The 24,690-nt window shown below is 43.6% G+C and overlaps 1 protein-coding gene across 1 annotated transcript in view; it reads left to right on the top strand.

The window, feature by feature from the left end:
- Positions 1-24,069, top strand: part of SIAH3 (siah E3 ubiquitin protein ligase family member 3) — a 48,471-nt gene extending 24,402 nt beyond the window's left edge. The window contains exon 2 of the mRNA XM_026108455.2: positions 22,414-24,069. Coding sequence (XP_025964240.2) covers positions 22,414-23,007 — 594 coding nt within the window. The 3' untranslated portion in view covers positions 23,008-24,069. The remainder of the gene's footprint in view (positions 1-22,413) is intronic.
- Positions 24,070-24,690: the final 621 nt, after the last annotated feature.

Genomic DNA, 24,690 nt, shown 5'->3' with positions numbered 1-24,690 from the left:
CAACATCATGATATACTATATGCACTTACGTACAAGTGGAAATACAATTCTGGATGTATTTTTTAGCCCTCTGCCTTTGTGGTAAATCCCCATGCCATCAGAACACAATGGAAATGTTTCATTTGCATTGACTGGAGGAAAGATGAAAATGAGGACGGAGACTATGAACAAAGAAACCACATACTTTTCTATGGGTCACGCTAGATTTCTATGCTGGAAAGAAGAGAGTGTAACACACTCCCTTTCTGGGTGACTTAGTTCAGGCACCTTTTGCTGTGACTCTATAAGCAGGATACACACAACTTTAAAGTATAACATGGCCATTTATTAGCTGATATGGACAAAAGATAACTGGGGTTTAACATGCTACTAGGCTAAACATTGGTATACTCAGTCTCCCTGATTAGACACCTGGCAAGTCTTTGCTGGCCAGGCAGTCAGCAGTCATGTGGGGAAAGACTGGTTTCTACTACTCCTTGTGATAGATACTCAGTGCTGCTGAGTTTCCAGTTTCCAACTCTGTTTTTCTCTTTAGGACTTTATATATTCTCATGGTGGTGTTTTTCTTCTTGAATTCTTGAGCTGCTACCTATCCCCATCTCAAATATCCTACCTTTGTTTGTCATTTCACTGTTCTTATCTTGCATCTCTGCTCTACAAATTTTCTCACAAGTTTTTTTCCCAACTTAGCAATTTCCTCAGCAGTCCAAGCCAAGGTTATGTAGCTGGACTGTATCAGAGCTGGACGTTGCACCCCTGGATTATAGACAGCTAAATTTTTAGGAGAGGAGGTTACAAATGTGTTGGGTGTAAGTAACTTACTATGTGCAGATCTGCAGACTATTTTTTGCTGGGTACCAAAATCAGCATTGATAGTGAGGATGAATATTGCTACTACTGAGTCATGGTGCCATGCCTGGCCACTTTTGATGCCGTTTGAAGTGGCTTGCGTATCACCAGCATTATGTGCAGCACAGTTAGGCAACCCCTATGTTAGCATCTCAGACTGAACCCCAGTCTAGCTGAGCCCACTTTCGTTTTGTTCTTCCCCTCCTCTTCTGCAGCCACAGCCACAGACAGGCTCAGCTTCCATTGCTACAGGCAGAGCAGAGACCTCCAGTGCCCAGCACCTCCTTTTGAATGCATTTTTCAAAGCTATTCACCAAGGTGTCTTCTTTTTCCCAGATGGCCTTATGAGACTCATCTGTTGCAAGCTCAAATGTGGTATCAAAAAGCAGAGGAGCTCTTCTGCAAATGGGCCCACAGTATGTGGGTGAAAGATAAGTTCCCATGATGGATGGTGCCTTAGCCAGTGTAGGAGGAAGTTGTGATATTTCTTTTATCTGTCCATGAACGTGTTGAGGACTCAGGGCAAGATCCAGCTCCTAAAACACAATTAGATGCAATTTAGTCTCTAACTCCAAGGCTGCGATTCACAAAAGTCTCACCTCATCACTTAGACGCTCTAAGAGCCCCTGTGCACGAAGGTTGTGCTTATGTGAAAAGCACTGAAAGTGTGCTTATGTGCCTAGTGTGCACCCCTAGAAGGGCTGGCTTCTTCAGACATCATCTTTCTCAGCTCAGCGATCTCCTGCTTCTACCTCTCTGGGTCCAAAATCAGGTTGTCCCATGCTTCCTGGGGGGCTAAATCATGTAGTAATTTGTGAGTGTACCCAACATGGAGTGGGAACAGGGAAGGCAGGAGAAGACACAATGTCCTGGCAGCAGCTTTCACTCTAGTTCTTATGCCTTCATCCACCATCTGCACAGCAACTTAGAAGTCAGAGCCCTCTCCCACGGGATGGGAAACCTGCATTCAGTCCCCCTTTAAATAGTGGGAATGCAGTCCCCCATCTCCTACTTCCCACAGAAGCACCCTAAAGGTGGAAGGAATCAGGGCAGGATCATGCTCCACCTCTCCTGTCGAAGCAAGGTCATCATGCAGTCAAAAATGCAAGTGTCTTGGGCCAGAAGAAATATTACTCCATATCAAAGTCTGTTGTGAAAAGTGCAGCCTGGCTTCTTTTAGCTACTGACTGTCTCCTGTAGAACACAATCCACAGAAACTAGGACTGGATCCTCAATTTATCTTCCCTCACGTCAGTACCCAAACAGTGAAAGCCTCTAGTCTTCTGTCCGCATGACTCCCGTGCTCCCAGCAGCACGGCTGTATAGCATGGAGGTACACTGTGGCTTCACGGGCGCTGTGCTGGTTTTGCTCAGCTAAGAATTTGTGTTTATATGATTCACCCTTTCTATGCAGTCCTTTTTCAAGGTATTTGTTATATTCAGCACTGGAGAAACAATAATAGTAGAAGTAATGAGGATGGCACAACAGTAACGCAGCCATATGAGAAATGTACTGCTCCAGCAGATGATACCAGTTCAGCCTCTCAGCATCTGCTGTTTTCCCTAGAGCCAAGGCTCCTTTACCAGTGATGTCTATGAAACGTTGAAATGCCTCGAGTGAAACTTTATGTCACCTAAACACAGCTGAGTATGTTCAACTGAATGTGACCCTTCGCCAGGTGTCTGTAGTTGTGCTGATGGTATTTGGATGTATAATGAGAAGCCAAATTTACTTGAGATACCCTTGTTCCGGAGTGCCAGTATCAGGAAACAAATGACATAAAAGGAGAGTAATGCAGTCCTATGCCCATACTATACACTTAAGATTAATTCCCTGTAACTGAAACTGATTGTTCACATAAATCTCACCCTGCTTTTAAGCTAGGACATAACCTCAGCTTAATTGATATTCGTGCTTGAAGAAAAGACAAAGAAATCAATTCAGCACGTCTAAAGAGCCTCTAGGTTTTTCACAGAGAAATACTTTTCCTGGTAAACAAGCTTGTCTTTTACATAGTCTCAGGTTTGTGAAGATATGCCTTTAATAATTGCACACACAGATGTAGCTCTCCTTGGTGGACCTGGAAAAACAAACACCTTCGGACACGTCCTTCCTACATTCCCCTTGGCTTTCAAATGCCCTGGTTCACAAAAATTTGCACAGATAACTCCCATTCTTCCCCTTGCTGTCTCACTATTCCAGAATTAAGGTACACATTTATAATTATTTATCACCATGCACACAATCAAGCTCTGTGGTATCACGTACTGAAATGTACACATGCCACTTCCATTCCTATTTTATCATTCTTTAACCACGTCCACTCACCAGCATCCTCAGATTAGGGCTAAAGTGAACAAATTAGGTGGGAAAGCTCATTTTACCACTGAATCTGCAGTGTGGGCATATCAGCATAGATTTTGAAATGAGCTTATCCTGCAGGTTGACTGCCCACTTATCATGCCTTGTAACACACACTATCTTTGTGTTCCTACAATTTATGTGCAAAGTATTTCTAATATAGAAATCACATTGATTTCAAGGGCAGTTTGCAGAGTAGTGTGACTCTTCAGCTGACAGGGAAGGTAAAGCCTGAATGCCCTCTTCTCGCGGTAGAAGGGCTGCAATACAAGCAAGCAGTTGAAATCATTCCAAAGGAGCTGCTGACACAACACACACTTGAGGGAAGAGAGGTTTTTTACATAGTTCCTTGTGAAAACGAACACGTACATGACGCGTAACTGCATCTCGACATAAGATGCCAAAAGAAAAGCCTTTCACAGGAAAGGGCTTGTTATTTTTCCTTCTAAATGACCAAGTGGTTAAGAAAGGTGCCAAAAGACAACTCTGGAGGCTGACAGTGCCTGTGCAACCATTAACCTTGGGAAGCAGCACACAAACTCTCCTGATCTGACTTTGTACAAGCACGGTGCAGACACAGCCATATCCCAATTTTCCCCCGCTAGAGGTGGCTTATATAATGCAGGCAAGAGGCACAGAGTCGTGACACGCCAAGACCGGGGCTCTGGTTTATGGCCATTCCTGCATCGAGTTCGCTAGCACTCTCCTCAGTGTTGTCCTGTGCCAGTGAGCACTCACCTGGGCAGTGGCCATAGGTTTGGAGGACCCAGGAGTGTTTACACTAGGCACAACGTGAAGGCCATCTTATTTGAGAGGCGAGTTTGACCATAAGGACACAAGCTGTGCCCCTTGTCCTCAGGGCCAGGGAATACTTCTTCAAAGACGTCTAGGGTTACAGTAGGATGCTGACAGTCATATCTCATGGCTAGGTTAGGGCAGAGCTCAGGGAAGAGCAGCGATGTTGTTAGGAGAGGCTAAATTCATAAATGCACTAATCCTGAATATGGTGGCAACTGGAGGACACATCTGAGGCAAGAAGGTGCAAGACCAGTGCAGGACCAGGCAGACAGATCAGGAACAGATAGGACCAAAGGACCACAGATGAACAAGAAGCTCAGGAGCCAAGGTAGGGAGCAAGGTATCGAGGTGGGATTTATCCCAGCTGATTGTAGGAGCCTGAAATCAGATGTTGGCATCTGAGCTTGGCTTAGTCAGCCTCAATGACCTTTACAGTCAGTGGAGAGGAATAGCCAAGTGATGCCATCTGGAATCAAGGGAATGCCAGACTGAGCTAAGGAGGAAGTTTAGCAGTAATTCTGCCAAATTACAGCTTCAGATGGTTTCAGGTAATCCTGATGTTATTTAATACACAGGCTTCTGTAATTTTTCAGCACACATTCCTGTAACTACAGTCAGCTGTATAAGGCCAGTAGCAAGAGTCTCCAGCAATAAGGCATTTGCAAGGTTGATATTGGAATCACTGATGTTCTTTTTTACATTTGACTGTTAAGAAAATGTCGTAGTTTATTTTGCTCCTAGCCTATATCCTGACCTACACATTAGTGTAAATTCGCTGCTTAAAACCCTTTTTTACTTGATTTTCTCACCTTGAAACATTCATTTTCCTCTCATCTTCTGCCAATGTCACCTTGGTGTCCACTGCCTGGAGTTGTATTTGTCTCTTCCTGCTCTTTTACTGATCCTTTTACTTTACTGGCCTGGTTGTGTGGCTTGATATAGTAGCCAGTCATCACTGTCGCAGGTGTTTGACACCTTTCTAAGCACAGAAGAAAATAAAATATTGAGTGATGATAAGTGAAAATGAAACACAACACTATGGAGGATCACTGCAATGTTGGAGTTCTTGAATCACAGGGTTGTTTTCCTTAAACCATTCTAATTTCACAAGGTCATCCATGTAACCTCTGTCTTAAACCCGGCTAACCAAGGCCAGTTTTGGGCCCACGGCTGTTTAGCACAACACCAGATCTTCCTCATAACCTATTAATCTGGGCGATCTCTGGCCAGTTTAAGCCATGACTGATTCAGACTGTGCACATCTCTGCTGTTGCCCGTTGCCATTTTGATAAACCACAGCAGAGTAAAAGGAAGAAAGCAGCATGGGCCTGCTCCTCCATTTACTTAATGTATCCTCAATAGCATTGCCCCTGTAATATATCTGTTGCCAATCAATACTTGATACAATTTCAGTGAATAGTGCTGGAGCAAGCCCAAAAGCTTGCATGGCCTCCCTCCACAGGTCTTTGGGTAAAAAGAGACGGTGCAAAGACACGAAGAAAGAGCTCACATAGGAAGCAAAATGGGAATGTGACTTGAAGATCCGACTTTGTAATGCTGCCGTTGCAACCTCAGGTTCACCAGAGAGACAAAGCAGCCCTGGGAGACAATGTTTTAGACAGCATTTTTGTGATGAACAAGCTGAGATTGCAGTGAGGGAGAGGGAGTGGAGGTTTCCCACTGTAACCGCATTAGCACTTTATGCAAACATGGATTCTCCACTGCCTGACCTGAAGTTAGCTGCTCATAGCAGGGCTGACGACACCCAGAGCAGGAATGACGTTAATGAACCACATCCTAAGTTAGTGAGAACTGGGACTACTCCGGTTTATAGAAGCTGAGGATCTGTGTTGTTACTGCTCTGTTTTCTGTCTTGTGCTGGAGCACACTGCCGTAAGTGGCTGTGGATGGAGGACAGTGAAGGTATTAAGTCCTCCACTGATCATTTGCCATCTGGATTGAGAGATCTAAATCTGAATGTAGACATGTAGACTGTAGACATGGATAGTGTACATGGATAGTATACATGGACAGTATACAGTATGGCTCACCATATAGCTTCACACCACAACCTTGTAGAGCTCTACAGGAATTCAGGCATAATCTGGTTGTCTGTGCTCCCCTGAGCCCACAATTAAGAGGGCAGTCAGCTCTGCTGCTCTGCCATTGAAGAAAGTCCAGACAGCACCAGGTTATAGCTCTTTTTTCCTTCCATTCGAGTGCAAAACTGAAACCCCGAAGGTGGAGAGGGAGGATATAACCCAGCTCCACAAAGCAAGGGTAAGTTGCTGGTCTGAATACTTTCTCTGCCTTTGGATGCACTAAGCAGACAAGGCAGGAGACCTCTAGGGAGTCAGGGGATTGCAATGGTTTTATATCTGATACTAGATTTAAAAAAAAAAAGAAACTACTAGTTGACTAATTACTAGCTAGTAGTTGATAAAGTGGTAGTCAATTCTTACAATTCTCATAATTTCTTTTCCTTCAATACATGAGACCATGCCAGGGTGTTGTGTCACACAATGGGAAACATCTGGTGCATCTGGGTAGGTTGCAGGAAGCAGCAATGCTGCTAGGCCATAGACGGTCTGTAGATCTGAGGATCCGTGGAGCAGCTGGAGCCTGGTCACAGACCAGGAGAGAAGCCGTGGTGCTGAGCTACCCATGCATGAAATATAGCCCACACTGTGTAGGAGGAGGAGGGTCTGAGCAGAAGCCAAATACCTATGTCTTGAGCTTGAGACTACAGGACTGCTAAAGGTCTGTTTTCACCTTCCTACTATATATTTAAATGATTAATTTGCAAGGAATTCATCTGAAAATTCCTGTTAGTGTTCATTATTACTCAGACAAGGAAAGGGGCAGCCCTTTATGAAACACAGTGCATAGTCAGATTGTCCATGAAGTTCTTTGCTACTTCCCTTAAAACTTGAAAACTATTTGTTTCCCAGCAGTAAGGATGTTTTTGAAGGAGACCAGCTTTGTTACCTGGCAGCAGGGACCTGGTCTGCAATCAGCATCGGGCTAAGTGCACGGGAGTGGGCTAGATATCATTGGGACTGAACTGGCCTCTCCTTTTACCTTCTTTTGATTCAAAACCTACATGTTGGGCAGTTTAGCTGCAGTCAGTAATGGAGGGGAAAGGGAGAAGCAAGTACACAGTTAACTACTCCTTTGTCTATATGAAGATTAAGTCTAGTCCTCAAATATGCTGTGGCTAGGTTGCACTTCCAGGTAGTAATGGAAGGTAGCCAGTGCAAGTGGAAAGGCCTGCTGGGCTCAGAAGATTCAGGCCTATGTTCAAGGTTTTGTCGTCAGTGAGTTTTTCCCACATGTAATTCTAGAGTGAGCCTCTGGTAAAGACAGTGTTCATCTCATTATCAATTCAATTTTTGTGACAGCCTTACTAGGGCCCTTAATTTCTTGTGTTAAAACAACAAATGAGATGACCCAACTGTAATCTCTAATAGGTACCATGGGCCAGTAATCATTCATTTGTTATAGTGCCTCTCACCCGAAGGATGGAGATGAAAATTCGTCCTCATAATGGCAAAAGCTGTAAATTAGTTTTATTTCATTGTTAAATCTGGAGGCCTGAAAATTAGGATGACCAGCCTTTAGCTGGGAAGAAAATGTGTCAGCTCAAGGGATTTTCTGCATTAGGCAAATAGGCAGCTCATTAAACAATCACACAAACCCATTAAACAGTCACCATGGCCTGTTTCCTGCCACCCTTAGTTTTACAATGAGTTGTGACTCTCCTGCTGCACTGAATTCAGTGGGACTTTTCAAGGCCCAGATGTCCAATCCTGGCCCAATCACCCTAGCTCCACTTCTAGTCAGTGAAGAGAAGTAAACATCTCCTGTACGTGCTGTATGGGAATTTCATCTTATCCTGAAGCCGGGGAAATCCAAGACAGGGTGACGAATCGCTCTGGTGAGGTACATCTTTATTACTAAGGGAGCTTCAGGTGAGTAGCTCAGCTTTGGGCATATCTACTTTTTAGATCTACACATTTAGGTGAGACAAATCCCACCCAAAAGGTGGGACACAGGCCACAGGTGTCTCTTCTGCTAGATAATGTTGCCCCTCTCCTTGCTGGATGATGGAACTGTGGCTTTGCAGGTATGGTGATGCCATTCTGAGTTAGCATGGACTTACTGGGGCTTTGGAAACTGCAGGCTGAACCATCATTGCAGGCAGTAAGGGTGGAAAGGAGGGATCTGAAGGGTTTTAAAGACAGATGGAAGCTATGTTGACAGGGGCGTGAAGGGCCTCTGACCACTCACTGAGCCAATTCATTTCACAAAGGCAGCACAGAACTGGGCTAGCAAATACAGCTCTTCCCATGGTGACCTGCCACCAAGCCACTGCTTTTCCTCCCTCCAGTGTGGCAGCTCACTGGAAGAAGGAAAGCGGTCTGTCCTAGGAAAGAGAGGCTGAAATGCCTTTCATGTGCTGAAATGAGTGGCCTATCATCTAGTTCAATAACATGTCACACAGAAAGATCTATAAAAAGCTCTCTGTAGAAAGCTGAAAATACAATGAAAAGAAAACAAAAATAGAAAATTCAAACCCCACAAATCCTCAAAATCCATAAGCATAACAGAATAGTTGTACAATTACTCACTTGTACAACATACAAGGTTTGGAATATTGTACAGCTAGCTGAGTTTATAAGAACAAGTATTAAGGTGCCTGCATAGGGAGGAACTGGCTGAACTTCTCAAAAGACAAATGAGGGTGTGTGGGGAGGGACATCTAAGTGCAAGGAGGGCTTTGAATGATAAACGTAGCACCTCTGCCCCCTTCCTACAATACTACACTTGCACTGAAATTGGAAATCCTAAGACAGACAGACAGAGAAACTGGGGCTGATAGCCTCTGCTCTCATAAGCAGCCTGTGCTAATTGATTTTCATCAAGTCCTTCCCTGACTTTAAAAATAACTAGACCTCAAGAGCTGTGGCTTCACTGGATGATGGACCAAAGATTGCCAGCTACCATCCAGCCTTGGGAAATGATGAACAGCACCTTTATCCCCTGGAGACATCCCCCTTTGCCTAGGGAGCACAAGGGAGCAGGCATGGCCAAATCCTGGCTCTTGTCAGTCAGGGGGAGGTAGCTGTTGTGGGCTGGGGAGGATGCCAGGGGAGACTTTTACCTCCAGAAAGCAGTGCTGGAAGAAGTACTCTATGGTGGCAGGGCCAGCCCTGACCTAGCATGGAGACCAACCCTACCTCTCCTGGCTAGGGAAGACTATTTTGTCTCAGATCTGAGGCATTTTGGCAAGCCAGGGTGGAAAAAACGAACACTGTTGCTCTCTGTGCTCTGTTACTTCTGCAGACACAGGGGCTGTCAATCCAGTGTCTTTCCATAAGCATGAATGTCAGTTTAGAAGGTTTTAGGTTTTTTTTCTTCAGCAAAACCCTTCAAACTTTCACTCTATTAATAGAGATAATTTTCTTGTTGTAGGTGGAACATTTTCTTCTCTGGCTAAACTAAGCCTTCCTTTCTGATCCTTTCTTTCCACCTGCATCCTCCCCTTATGAAGATAACTTCTGGAAGAACTATTCTTTGAGAATTTGAGGGGGAGGAAGAAGAGGAACAGGCTATGATTTGCACAGAATTAAAAGAAGAAGTATTTGTGACATAAGCCAATTGTTCCCACGCAAATGTCCCTTTCCTTCCACAAAGGATATATCAATGAGATATTGGCATACAATAAAAAAAATAATAATCCCCAGATTGCAGTTTGTTTTTCACGCCCAAAGTTAATGGCTTGCTTTAGTTTTTTGGATGGTTTTTGGTTTTTTCCCTGTCTTAAGACGCACTGGACAAACTGCAGCCATGCTCAAGCAACAATGAAATAATGTAGAATTTGGGGTTGCCTTGTAATAAGGAGAACTTACTCATTCACCACTGCACTCTCTCTTTTGAAGAGATGTAAATATCATGAAGTGAATGAGAACAAACTTCACAGGAGGCCTGCTTGCACACATGCCATTTCACTGTCATTTGTGCTCTGTGAGACCTCAGCTGAGACCAGCGCCCTGTTGCGCTAGGCGTTGCACCTACCTGGAACACAGGACAGTTGTCGCCTGCAGGGCTTTCCGAGTGGGTTTGCCAGATGGGCTGAGGAAGGACATGAACCGAGGTAGTGAAGCACACTTCCCTCTGGAAGGTGAGCCCACGTCCACAGAGCCCTAGACCTCAGCTTTCATCATTATGCCCAGGTAGTTTTTGCTAATCCTTGTTGCTTGTACAGGTGTCCCATCATAGGTGCCTGAGTCTTGCCTGGCAGGGAGAGGGAGGCAAATGTGACTTTAAGCCCCTCTTGCATTCTCCCAGACACAGCTCTCGGGAGGAAGTCCTAACATAACATCAGGAGCCTCTTAAAGCTGTTACGTTGCTCCATGATCACTACAGAGACCTAGGCCATACGGGGACAAGCCTGCAACGACCTATGGCAGGAGCTGTGGGAAGGGAGCCAGAGCCAGCAGCTTTGAGTGCCCAGCTCTCCCACCTGCTCAGCCTAGGTGTCCCCAGACCAAGATCTCGGTTCAGCTGTGAGCTGCCTGGTGTGGAAGCAATTCCTCATTACCCTGTGACAGTTACAGGAGTGGTGTGATGTAGCCCATGCACCAAATCCATGGCCTGTGTGTCTGTTTGGGATGGGCTTGGAGGCATGGGTCACACCACAAGAGGTTGCTGGCAAGCTTAGCAGCCACTACCTTGTCTCCTCTCTCCTTCCAGAAGACTGGGAATGCTTGTGTCATTGTTTGGCACTCCTGGGGTGTGTTCCTGAAAGAGCAGTTAGTGAATTTAAATGTCATATAATTGTGGTAGCTGTAGGTTGTCTGATGGAAGGGAAGCATTTCTATTGTCTCGGGGTGGATTTGGTCTAATTATCTCAGATGACACCAGCAAATCTGCCCTTCTTGGAGACATGCTGTTACTGTAGTAACTTATAAACGAATATTGGATGATGAGTTATTAGAGCCAGTCTGAACTGGTAAATTTATGAGCACAGTGGGTATACATTTCTTCTTTTTTTTTTCTTCTACATATTAATTTTTTCCTCAGCATGAATGTAAAACACAAAAGCAACAGGTCAGATATAGAGCGCTTGTGAACTCTACCTCCTCTATCAGACAGAACAGATGCAGCCTGGAACTATTTTATCACTCAGCTTTTAATTAAAGCCTATAATGGTTTTGCACTTTGTTAACAGTCTTTATATAAAATACAAAGTGGATAAAGGGTGAAGCATATCTTCAGATGATTCTAAATTTTGGATTAGCTCTTTTTATACATGCAGGCTGTTCATTGTATCACCCAGAGCCACAACCAGCTTTGCATCAGGAGAGATCTAGTGAAAAATAGTGGTTATGCACCACCCTTCTGGTACAAGAACTGATAGTAAGTGCCTTGAGTTCCAATTCTTTCCCCCTGTCACCAACGGGGATATTGTCTAAAGGCATCACCTTACTTAAAACAAGATATAAAATTTACATCTAGTCCAAAGAGAAGATGGTAGATATCTCCATGCCCAAATACATCAGCAAGGCAACACCAAATACTCTGTACTATGGCTCTACGTTGTGCCCAGTCCTAAAATGCAGCAAAGACAATTCCAGTTGCAAATTAGGAAAAGTTTTCTGGTGCTACTATTATTGAAACTCTGATATAAGAGATCTCTAGGCAGGTGGCTGTGCTACCGTGTCCTGTGGTGTTTTTTAAGAACAAGCTAGCCTGATATGTTAGGGACAGCTCTGCAGAAGAGTGGATTAGTCTGACAGGAGAAGGTTTCCCTAGCTGCTGTAAAGGGTCCGCCTGCACCAAACTGGGGATGGAAATGTTCAGATTATGTCTAATGATTATGTTATGGTCAGACTTTGACTACCAGGAGAAAAGCAAGACCAGGTCGCTGGCCTGCAGTTGCCCATACTTCCCATGTGCATTGCTGATGTTAGCTGTCACTCAGGCTCCGGGGTCTGGAGTCGCCCCCAGGAGCCATCTGCACTTCAGTGAAGCTCCCTGTGCTCATGACAGAGTCTCTCTTGGCTCCAGACCGGCTCCTGCAGAAGGGGACTCAGAACTGAGACAGCCTTGGTGTAGCTCCTCACTCAGGCATCTCTGCAAAGGGCCAAAATGGCACAGGCAAGAGGAGTCTTGTGGTTTTTGTCTTTAGGAACGGTAGAAGTTTGGGGTCCCCTTCTATTGTTCCTTAGTTTTAAAGCCCCTTCAAAATTTCTGAGAAGCCACTGTTTCTGCCAGGAGATCCCAAACCCAAGCAGCAGAGATCGGAGAGGTGACGTGGGTGACCGTAGTGAGCACATACGTGAGAGAAAGTTGCAGGTCACCTGCACCGAGCAAAGCTACTCTGGACACTACGAGCATGTCTGATCCTGTTCTTTCCCACAGTCATCATCTCTGAGATCCACTATATTTGCTCAAAGTCAGGACGTCTTTTTCTCTGTTACTACGGAGATTAAATCTAAGATTCATCCTTGGTTAAGCCCTTACAGTAGGCACAGGGGCAGTTACCTTAAAGCAGCTGATATATATCAACTTTTCAACCAGCCAGACCTCTGCAGATCCAGATGCTTCCATTTTATCTTCATGTTTTTCACATTTATTTTGGCAAGGAAATAACTGTGCCAGATGCTCCACAGGAATTGCCTATGTATACGGTTTTGCTTGTATATACTCAAGGTAATTTATTCCTCAATGAAAGCACAGAAAGTGATCTCAAGTTAGCTACAAAATAAGACTATGCATAAAGGCAAACATGGCAGCTAAACTGGGATGATTTAAATGGGGATTTCTGGGGGTTCTCTATGTCTATGACCCATCTTGATGGAGGATTAAGGAGATGGTGCGTCTCCACTCAGTCTGAAACACAGGAGGTGCATTTCACAGGTCAGTGCTAAGGGGAAATTTCAGTGTCCTCCTGCCTGGGGTGGGAATGTTTATTGAATGTGGTTTTAAAGCATGAGAGGTATAACCCCATATACACCCTGCCAGTGTCTATGCCTTAGTCTCCCTCACAAAGCATGTATGAGACTGAAATGTTTTAGTATGGATCCTGTTTATATTTCATTATAATTATATTGTTTTTAATATATTGAAGAACGTCAAATTTCTTGATATTTTTCTCTTGCACTTCAAGACTGCATGACAGTTTATGTTGAAAACCCTTATTTTTGAAAAACAAACAGGAGGTGTTTTGAGAATTTGAGAATAATGTCTTTCTTTCCATCTGGAATATATTTAAAATATGGCAACATATTTTTGTTACATCTGTAACTACTACTAAAACCATTTTTTTTCCAAAACAGCTCTGGAAATTCATGGTCTCATATAAAATTCAGATTCCTCTCTGATACAGGGAAGTATAGTGCAAAAGTGCGGACAGGGCCTAAAAGAGCATTTTCTGTGTGCGCAGAGGTTTGTCATTAGCATCAGGAGAGCCATTAACACATCCCATGCGCTGTGTTACCCAGTCATGCCTGATTATGTTGCAAAGCGAGATTAGCAAAATGAGCTTGAAGTTGGACTCTTGCTGTCATTTGATCATGGGGAAAATAATTCCTTCCACTGCCAAAGCTGCGACTATTATTCAGTACTTAAGAAATTCAGCTGATGCATTCATAATGAATAGGATTGTGTGTAATTAAAATTTTAAATAAATCCCCAACATGAGCCCTGGTTTGGACTTCTTAATTTCAGATACGGAAGTACAGCTTTTGACAAAATAGGTTGAGGGTTTTTCCCCCCTCCTTCTCTTTTCTTTCATTTGAGAGATTTACAAAATCTCATTAGCATACTAAAAAACAGCAGAAGAGAAATTAAATGAAGACCACAATTAAAAGACTCACTAGTTGCTCATGTTACCTTTATAGTTCTTTGGAGCATCAGTCCCCGTGCGGTGGGTGTAAATAGCACATAGGTGGATGCTAGTGGGTGGTAAAGCTTTTATGAGGCAGAAAGAAGCTGAGAATTAGAAAATTATTGGAGGCAGTTTCCATACAGATGAGAAGAAGGGATTGGGCCCTGAAAAGCCAGAGAGGAGGAGGAGGACAGTAAGAAAACATGTATAAGTAGCACATTGCACAGACAAAGAAAAAGCCAATTTGTTTCAGTAGAAACTCTGAACTTCACTGTGGGGCTCTTGCCCAGAGGCATCTGCTGCGGGTAGGGGGCCAAGGTGGGCGCTGAGACCTTTCCACCCTCTTCTGCACACCTGGGCACGCTCTCACGAAACTGCAGGCCCAGGGCCCTCTCACCTTTGCTCCATGTGCTACCAAAGCAGTAACAGCTGGAAACTGTAAGAGGTGGGCTACAGAAATCTTCCCTCTGTTGTCCCCAAAGGCAAAATGCATCGAGCTGTCTTGGCACATTTCAAAGCTGATCTCCTGCAGCTGGGGTAGCTGTGTTCCTTGTTGCAGAAGATGGAAGGTATCTAGAGGTGAGAAAAGTGATGGCATGTTGGAGAGTAGTGTAGTGGGGGGATATCACATTGCCCTGGAGAACAGGACTCCATTCATGCCTCTGCCTGGCAAGTCCTGTGTGATACTGAAGTCATTTACAGCCAACTGTTCATGGATGGTTGCCAGCCATTTGATCTCTGATTTTGAGTTGCTCAACCTAAAGCCTTAGATCTGATCACTTGTAGCTGTGTCTGAGGTTAATGAAGGCTGCATTTAGAAGGTATCAAGTGCTCTATGAGGCAAATTTACTCTGAAAAATCAGGTGTTGTGTGATACAAGCTGAACAACTAGATACGATCTGTACGTCTGGATCTTTAATCCCTCTGTGCCTTGATTCTTTGTCCCTAAACTGGGAAATAATATTGCCATTATACCTCAGCACATCACAGGTCTCAACAGATGTCTGTGATGCTCCAACAGATGCAGCCACAGTGATGCACTCCACAGAAAAAAAACAGGACAAAGTGAACTCCCTTATCCTCAGAGCCAGTTTTAGAAAAATGTGCAGGTCTCAAAATGGTCTCAAATTTGGGATTATTTCCACAAGAACAGCAAAAATACTCTTGTCTTCAAAACGCATGGGCTCCCCACTCCCCCACCAAATCTCACCCTCAGAGTACTTTTTTAAATAGAAAGGGTACCAGAATGCTTTAACCTGGATAAAAACAACACATTTTCCCCCACTGTATTATTCACAGAAACATCCAAACCAGGTCAGCAAGTGTCATGAGTCTATATATAAATAAATCTGTGTGTGCATGTGTGGGTGCATATATAATTTAATATAAATTTTAAAGCCAGCCTGAATCATGTCCTGACTACGAAAGGTGTCACCCCAAACATCTTAAGTTTTACAAAGCTATACACAATAGGAACCGGGGTCTTAGAATGGGAACAACCTTATCCAGAAGTAGTATTAGCACAGGTAGGTAGCGGTGGGGTTGTAACAGTGGGGGTGAGCAGGGCCCTTCCTAGCCTTCGGCTGTCACTGAAGGTCCCAGCTGCAGCAAAACTTCCTTCCATACAACCTGTTTTTCCCCAAATGGGACATCTAGGGACTTCACAGCATAGATAAAACAGAGCATAATGAGCCCTTGGAGTCAAGGTGTCAAGCATTTATATTTAATAAATTTGGTTTTGGATATGTTTAATCTGAAGTAGGGTTCTAGCTTTGCAGAGAGCAAAAAGGAAGCAAATTCATTCATATGGGACTTTGAAACCAGCAATCACTGATAAAGGAGGAAACTACAGTTGAGCACCATGCAGTCTCAGCCACAGAAGAGGCATTCAAGAACTGGGAATTGCATGAGAATTCACAGTCTTATCTGCTTTAACTGGCAGAGGGAAACACAGGAGCAAGTTCCTACAGGGCTCCTATAATTCAGCAAAAAAGCTCTGGCTGAGGAGTGAAGAATTTTGACCTGAAAAAGGAGCAGATGTGGGGTTCCTCTCAGAAGATGATTTAAGTTGCAGTGGATCAGGGTGTACAAAAGCTGGACAGGGGTAGAAAGTAGGAGTACTGTCTCCTGGTTAGAGCTGGCTGTCACGTCTGACACGCCTGTCAAGCTTTATCGTCATCTCTGCCATTTTCCGCATGACCCCATTCGAAAGCTCTACTTTGATAGCCTTCAGACTACACCATTGACTTCCCCAAGCAAATAGTCAGGGCCATGGGCGAATTAATGAGTGTTTGCAAGTTGTGTGTGATCAACCAATAAAGCACAGTTACACAAGTGTAAGTGTCTGGAAAAAAGATGATTATTCACAGCACTTGCTTTCCTGTCACACACCCTTATCGATTGAGTAGTGAGTGAGCTGTTGTCCTCACTCATGAGGATGTTCTCCTCAGCATGCACTGCAGTGTTCGTAAACATGTAAAAGGCTGCTGTTTTGCACATTATGTGCATTGATACAAGTAAACATATGAACCAAACACCTAGGCTCTCTTTATAACACTGGGGAATGCTGGAAATTGCAGAATGGGGACATTTAAGCACTCCTTCAATGAACTGAGCAGAGGTCATTCTTCTGAGACATGGCAGTGCGGTTCACCCTCTTCTTATGCCACAGTTTCAGGGTCTGAGATCTCTCCCAGGAGGTGGGAGGCCAGGATACAACGCTCCCTTCCTCCTGAGGGTTTTGAAGAACTCTCGGTTCAGTAATTAGGACTCTCATTATGAGGCTGCTTGGGGTAGCAGCAGCCTCTGTCTTCTCTTTTGAAGCTGTGTTGATGTGCAACAGAGAACTCAGGGCTCGCAGGACTCATAAGGGAGCTGGTGCCTGCACACACCGTCAGATGGGCATTGCTGCCTTCTTTTCCACTACTTTCACCATAGTTGACCTAGCTAAAATACAAAAGGTGTCCCGAGAGTGAGGAGCAATACCAAAGCCCTCTCTCCGGGTGGGTGCCCCAACTCTTGGGGGCAGGGACATACTTGTAGCTTCTCTACCTCTTTTTGGCCCTGCCATTCTTGAATCTGGGGGTTCACAGTGACCTAGTGCCAGTATAAGTCCCACCTTGTCTCCCACATCCTGCATGCAACTAAAGGATTCCCAGGGGAAAGTCCGTTTGAATCCTTTCCAGGTCAAAGCCTTTAACCAGAAGACTGTTCTGAAAAGTGGGCAGCACACAGATTTTCTAGATTTACTAGAACCTTTCACAGTTCTGCTAGTTGGACTAACGGTTATGGCTATGCAAGTGCACAATCCCACTTCTCACTTGCAGCTGCATCAGAGGTTAATGAAGGCTGCATTTGGAAGATATCAAGTGCTCCATGAGGCAATTTTGCTCTGAAAAGTTGGGGCCTGTGTGATACAAGCTGAACGACTAGATATAGTCAGTACATTTGGATCTTTAACCCCTCTGTGCCTCAGTTCTTTGTCCCTCCCATTTCTTACTTTGGCCAGGGCTGCTGTCACCTTCAGATGGGATTACTGCCGCATTCTTAATGAAAGGAGTAACAGCTGTGCTTCTGTAGAGGGCCTGGCACTGTGCATATGCTTTAGACATGCTCTACAGCTTGGGTATGACAGGATTTACGCTATCCTGCGTCCTGTGCCAGGCCCCAGTCAGGGTCAGGCAAGAGATGGCAGCTCTGCCTGGATACAGAGGCACAGAGTTGGGCAGCTTGGAGAACCGTCAGCCAAACAGTGAGGTCTTCCCTGAGGTGGGGCATCTTCAGGGGCAGACAGCAGCTGAGCAGGGCAATTTTCATTGCACTGATGAACGTAAGCCCCAAGACTAGGGAACGTGGGCATCTAAAACATCATGCCCCAGAGGGCTGAAATCTCAACTCAAGAGGGAGACAGAGTGGCTTACTCAGATAGGAGTGTCTACCAGACAGCATCTACCTATAGGTAGGTAGGATGATAGGATGTCTACCTCCAAAACTGGCCAGAGGGAATCCTGACCCCGCAGTCCATCCACAGCCTGGTTTTGCTGCTCAGTTCCTTCACTGGATATATCCTTTGACCTTCCCCTATCGAGTTCCCCTGATTTCTATCAAGTCACTGGTGACCGGAGGTGTAACAATGGTAGGGAGTCATGGGTTTACAGCTGTGTGTGAAGAGGTTCCTCTTCTCTCTCCCCCACTATGTTGTCTCCAGTATGTTACTCACCATCCTGAGTTGTATAAGACAGAAGTGCTAAGTATAAGACACAGTCCTATGGCTGCAAAACTCATTCCCATCCGAAATGGGCTGCTCTTCTCTTCCTCAGCTGAAAACCATGAGATCTGCGCCCAAGGATGGGGTTGATCCTGCCTGCATTTTGAGACCAGTGTCCAGAGGAACGTGCACTTGATCTGTCTTGGGACGGACTGAATTGCACTCTGGAGGTCTTCATGGGCTATAGAAGTAGCTGATGTAGTTCAGACTTAGCCATCTATTCCTCAGATGTCAAAGTTAGAACACATGAATCGTACCTAGAGTGATTTGTCCAATTTTTAGAAGAAAATCTGTAGAAAGGCTGGGGCAGGACCCAGAAGCAATGTGTCCCAGGTCCAAATATGAGCTTTTTTTAAATTATTATTCCTAAAAAGTATACCAGGTATTTATAAACCTACTCGTCACCAAATGAATTGTTCTTACAAAGATTTACACTATAAAAAGCCACATCCTTACAAGAAAATCGTTCTGTGAGCAGCAGAGCCTGGTTTCCTGCAGTTTTGTGTCTTGTGGCTGGATTATCTTGTGTCTAATGAAGAGCACTCTGACCGAAGCCTTTTCTCCTGTTGGTAAAGATTCTGTCTCACGTGGATTCTCTGGTGTCTAATAATATAATTAGACTCAAGCTGCAGTTCTTTCATATCTGTTCTTTCATATCTGACAATGTAATCTTGCCCATGTGACAAGCTATTCTTCTCTGGAGACACAAAAGGGTAATTTTTCTCCACCTCAGGCCACTTTTCACAAAACTGGTTGAAAATTAATATCTTTGAGATTTCTATCACACTGTTAAATTTGACTGAAATTGGCCAACAGGCTAAAAGATTATTGAGAAAAGGACTGGACTGGCAGAACAATATTATAAGCCTAATTTTCTTAGGTAATCAGTTTACAAATGATGAAAAGAAAACACTGGAACAGATTAAACATGGAAAAAATGCCCACGAATATTTATATTTAAATGTTTGATGTGATCATTTTTATGCCTGTTTTGCATTTCAATTTTAAAAGTTCAATTCACAGCCATGGAAAAGAACAGCAAGGGCACAGTATCCCACTAGTCATGTTTATACTTCAAAAGTGTAAGTGAATATTCAAATAATAGGGTTTTCTTGGAGGCTTTTTTCACAGACACATGGAATTTTTAAATATTTTTGTCAGAATATTACAAAATTCAGAATTCAGAAAAGGAATATTCAAAAATTCAGAAACCAGTTTTTGAAGATTACTCTCAGCTAGTCAGAATAAAAATAGACCACATGGTACGTGCTGGCATATCAAATATTTTGAACAAACCTGAACTGAAAAAAATCAGAACAAAAATTCTTTGCTCAAATGATTCATGAAAATGGTTCAAAAATGGAATATACTGAAGGGGGCTGTGATTTATTTTCATACACACAAAAAAAATCACAAATGAAAGAAAGAAGTGGGATCCACTGATTAAATTGTTCATTGCAATTTATTTTCCCAGTTCCTGAGCCATTGAAACGTGATTGTCATAACATGATTTTTGGAGAGACTTGTATTTTCTTACCTTGAATACAGTTCAGATAGATGAGCTACCATTGCACTCCATGCTAGGGTAGCTGATCAAATTAGGAAAATGCATTTTTAAATTCAATTACATCCTCAGTGGAAATGGTTTCTCTGACTCTGGTAATCTTTGGAGAGGAATTATACACAGTCTATAAAGCTTCACATTTCAAAACCTAATTTTCAATGTTATTCAAGAGGTTAATTTAAGATTCATCTTCCAAAAGAGGAGTTAAATAAAATGGATAGAAGGCTGGAACTTGTCGAGTGGTTGAGAGGTTTATCAGCATGTGAGTATGAGTTCATTAGCTTTAATTAGTATAATCACTAATGTTGCATTAACAGTTTGGTGAGAGAAAGTAATTGCTCACACCCACTGTATTAGATTGGGAGATTAGAATTCATTTTATGAGGCAATTAGCATTTCAGGGATTTTCTTAAAAGGCTTTTACAATCTGCCATTCCGGTAGCCTCCTTCACCAAAAGAGTTTAAATTAACCATAACTTTCATCCTAATGGGATGCAAAAATTAATGTAGAATTAAGAGTGAACCAGACCTCTCCAGCAGTCCCACCACGATAAGCAGACAGCTAAAGTCACAAACCTCGATTAGTTTATAATGACCTGCTTTACTTCCCAGATAATGCTAGTCATTTTTCAGTCCTTGATTCATTATCTCTGCTTGGAAAAATTATATTCCTGAATTTTATACAGCAAAATAAACAAAAAATAAGGGGGAAAAAAAGAAGAACAGTAACATAATAGTTTGAAGTAATAATTCTCCAAAGAAAAAGCTAGATGATTCAATTATTGTGCTTAAATAGTCTATTATTCCTTGCATCAAACGTCAGAGGAAAGAGAAATGTCGCTCTTTGACACCAGGTGTCTAAGGAAGAACCACGCATGTAGCAGCATGCTACGTAACCCTGCCTGGCCGTGGTGTCCCCCTGCCAGCTACCGACAAACTGGATACCTGAATGGAGATCCAGGATTTAGCAGTCCTGGCTGGCAAGTGACCTCTGCTCATTTATGGTTGGGACAGTTCACCCAAGCGATTGCCTTCCAAAAAGTCATGAAAAGCAAAAGTTCAAGTTGTGAGGGGAAAAAATGGCGCAGTAAGGACACTTACTCTGCCTTGTCAAAGCTGTAACGAATGGCATCCGGGTGTCCATAGAAAGAAGTGACAACATACAATTTGCAACATATCTCACTACTATTGTACTGGATTATGTTTGTCTCCAGTGAAAACAAACTTTTGCCGAAACTAAGTCTCAGTGAGAGCCAGGCCTTTGAATCTTATCGCCTATAGACTCCAAATGGCCAAAAAGTCCCATATCCACTATGGCTTTGGATATGGTAAGGAGAAGCATGGCTGGTAGATGTTAGATACATAATGTTGTTCCCCTTGTTTTGGGTACATGTGTTAAAAAGAATAGCCATGGGGCAGAAAAGCTCAAATCACAACTTTAACACATCACACACACGTATGTGTATATATGTATTCATATGTACATATATACATATACTGTTACTTCTTACACATAAATATACCTTTTCCTATTAGCATCTTCAAAGAAGTTCAGAGGGAGAAAATGTCTTCCTACATTCATGTGCTTAAAATTTAGGTGCAACTAGACAGATTGGATCTCATCCTTAGTCACCTGTGCCTACCAGCAGCGCCCCATTTAGGAGGTGAATTACTCCACCTAAGCTCTGAATCAACCCCTGGAAGTGCCTGCCTCTCTCTATTGACTGCACAGGCAGTCTAAGGTAACCAGATTTCTGTTTCATATGGCTGCGGTAAATGCTTAAAATTAGGTAGGATGAAGCATGACCATCGTGCCTGTGCCTTAGGGTTTGTCTACGCATAGAGCTATTGCAGGAGAGTCATTACTCTCCCTGAATAACATTACATGTGCATACGCTTTGAGTAAGACTTACTTGTTTCTTTTCGACAACATCCACCTGACAGAAACAGAGTGGTTTGCTTCCTAGTCCTCACGTGGAACCATGCTGCAAGAGCTACTGCATTTTCAGTTAACCACCCTACCTTAATCCAAACTAACTTTAGTATAAAAATGCCCTGAATTTGCCATCTATCCACCTTTGAGAACCATTTCAGATTTATGGAAGAAAACACAATTAAGCAACAAATACATTGACCAAAAAAATGAAGCCATCGTATACAATAAAAATTGACTTTTATGTCACAAATTATGTGTGTTATAAAGCATATTGTTTCAGGAAAAATGCCTGTATTTGCTAGTGTGTTTCATTAAAGAATAATAAAGCTATACATATTTCATTTCCTTGTTCTGAGCTGCAAGAGCCGTAACTCTATAAAATGCCCCATGCTGTCCTTGTTTTGTTGTGCTTTTTTTCTTTTTAATCAGATTTTTCCCTCTGAACTAATGAAATTGCTATTTAAACACATACATCACTTTCATTTAAAGTGACGTATCAAGGCTCAACCAGTTTCTCTCTCATTCTGGAGAACAAGGCAACTGCCAGCACCTTTGCTGTGCAAACCCAGGCCTGGATTGCCCCAGTCTCAGTCTGATTTCAAAAGCGATGAGTTCCTGGCATTCCCACCAGTGTCATTTAAGTGGGATTTCAGTTGACTGGCATCTGTTGGGACTACACCTTGTATTTCTGCACCGGTTCCTTGTCCTCCAGCTATTACATGTAATTTTTCTCTTCTTGTAGTATGTGTCGAATCGCTGCACAGCTGCCCAGGTGTCCACAGAGCAAGGTGGCCTTCCTCCCTGCCACCACCACGAAGCGGTGCATGACCCCCAGCTAGTGCCTTGCACATGTCCGCTCTTCTCTTGCCAATGGGAAGGGCACCTGGAGGTGGTGGTGTCCCATCTGAGACAGACGCACCACATCGACATCCTTCAGGGAGCAGAGATTGTCTTCCTGGCCACGGACATGCACCTGCCAGCACCCACAGACTGGATCATCATGCACTCTTGCCTTGGCCACCAGTTTTTGCTGGTTCTCAGGAAGCAGGAGAAGTATGAAGGTCACCCCCAGTTCTTTGCCACGATGATGCTGATCGGCACACCGACCCAAGCCGATAACTTCACCTACCGGCTCGAGCTCAACAGGAATCAGAGGCGCCTTAAGTGGGAAGCAACCCCCAGATCAGTACTGGAGTGTGTTGACTCTGTCATTTCGGATGGGGATTGCCTTGTGCTGAACACTTCCCTGGCTCAGCTCTTTTCTGATAACGGAAGCCTAGCAATAGGAATTGCAATAACCACCAGCAAAGTGCACAATGCTGAGGCTGAAATATGAGGGAGAAAAGGAGGAGGACAAATATGATGCTCCAACTGCCTTGTGAGAGCCAGAACTTGTAGACTTTTTGGGGGGGTCTCAGGTCTTTTATGGTATTTAGTACTTGTCCACAGTGGGCATTATGTAAACATCCTGTGGTCACCGTCTCTGTGTAATGTATTTACTGTTTTGTTAATACAATTTTATGAGAAATTTTAAAGAGGCTAATCAATTTGTCATCTCCCTCCAAGCAACACTGCTCAGATTTTTGAGTTGATACTGCTCTCATGGAAAGCACTCCTGGGGCGACTCACAGAAACCTTTGGTGCGAATATGCTATGAAAATGTGTTTCCTTCATTGTCTGCCTAATTGTCTGGTATTAAGGAGGCCTCAGTGCCTGAAGTAAGGTAAAACATTCCATTAAGGGCTGGAAACACCAGAGTTGCAGCAGGTTCATTGATCACAAGCAACTTCTGACAAAGTGGTGCACTGCGATGAATTGACCTCAGATAGACTGAATTGCAGCAGGCTCCGACTATCTGAGGGTGTCTGTGACTATCCTCACTCCTTCTCTTGGCACTGAGTGCTTGTTGCCCTGTGGTTGTTTTTCCATTCTAGCAATAATGATTTAACTTTTATACTGCAGTCACGACCAAGCCCTCTGATGAACGGCAGCGCCTGCCCCAGGGAGCTCACAGTTTCAAAGCTGCCTTCATCTTCAGAGGATGAGGAAACAACATTCACCACCCAGATAACAAACTTTGCAGAAGAAAAACTCAACACCTTCACAAATCTCCACTGAGCCAGGGCCTGGGAAGCCCCATCTTGCAATATATCACCAACTACAGGTAGTGGGCAGTCACAAATGATTAAACTGTACTCTTGTATCATGATGGGGAGCGACAGGCTTGCTAGATGGTCTGGCCCCAGGATGAAGATCACCCATAACCAGTCCTCAGGGCATTCAGTTTTTTAGCGTCTATTTCCTTAAACATTCAAAAAGAGTTTTTCAGAAAATAAAGTATCAGGAAGGTGCCAAGTTGTGTATTGACCTTGTTGTTGAATTCTGGGCTCCTTAGCCCCACAGCTTATGCTGGTAAATACTGATTTAAAACGATGACAGCTGGAATATACATCTGCAAATTGGCTATGAGATTTGAAACATTCTCCTTTAAAAATAACATCAATTTTTTCTCTTCCATATACTTGGGAGGTGGGGACTGTCTCTTTCTTTTGCTGGGAGTGGTTCATAGACACCGTGAGTCACAAGAAGGCATGGGCCTCTGTAAGAGCTTGTCTCTTGGATGACTTCTCCCAGAGACCCAGAGACATTGCTGGCCCTTTCCCAGCATTCGGTTACACCTGTGATCAGGAACATTTCTTCAGTAGCAAACATTAGCAGTGAAATCCCGCTGCAGCAGGGTGATGAGTTGAAGGAGAGGGCTCTACTGGAGAAGTGAAGATGAAGAGGCCTGGAAAATTGTCTTTTCCTCGTTTTCCTTCTGCCCATGAGTGGCTGTGGCCTGTCTGTTACCCAAACACCGATCAGTTCTCTGAGAAGCAGCTAGGTAGATTGTGTCAATTAGTAGCCAGAGACATTAAGACTAATTGCCTAAGCCCATTAAAAAAAAAGAAAAAAAAGAAAAGAAAAAGAAAGGGGGGAAGCTACTCAAGAACAGTCCTTCAACATTTCAAAAGCATTT

The sequence above is a fragment of the Dromaius novaehollandiae genome, chromosome 1, assembly GCF_036370855.1.
Source record: "Dromaius novaehollandiae isolate bDroNov1 chromosome 1, bDroNov1.hap1, whole genome shotgun sequence".
NCBI classification, from domain to species: domain Eukaryota; kingdom Metazoa; phylum Chordata; class Aves; order Casuariiformes; family Dromaiidae; genus Dromaius; species Dromaius novaehollandiae.
Note: the sequence above shows the minus strand (reverse complement) of the source record. Positions and strands in the feature narration are given on the sequence as shown.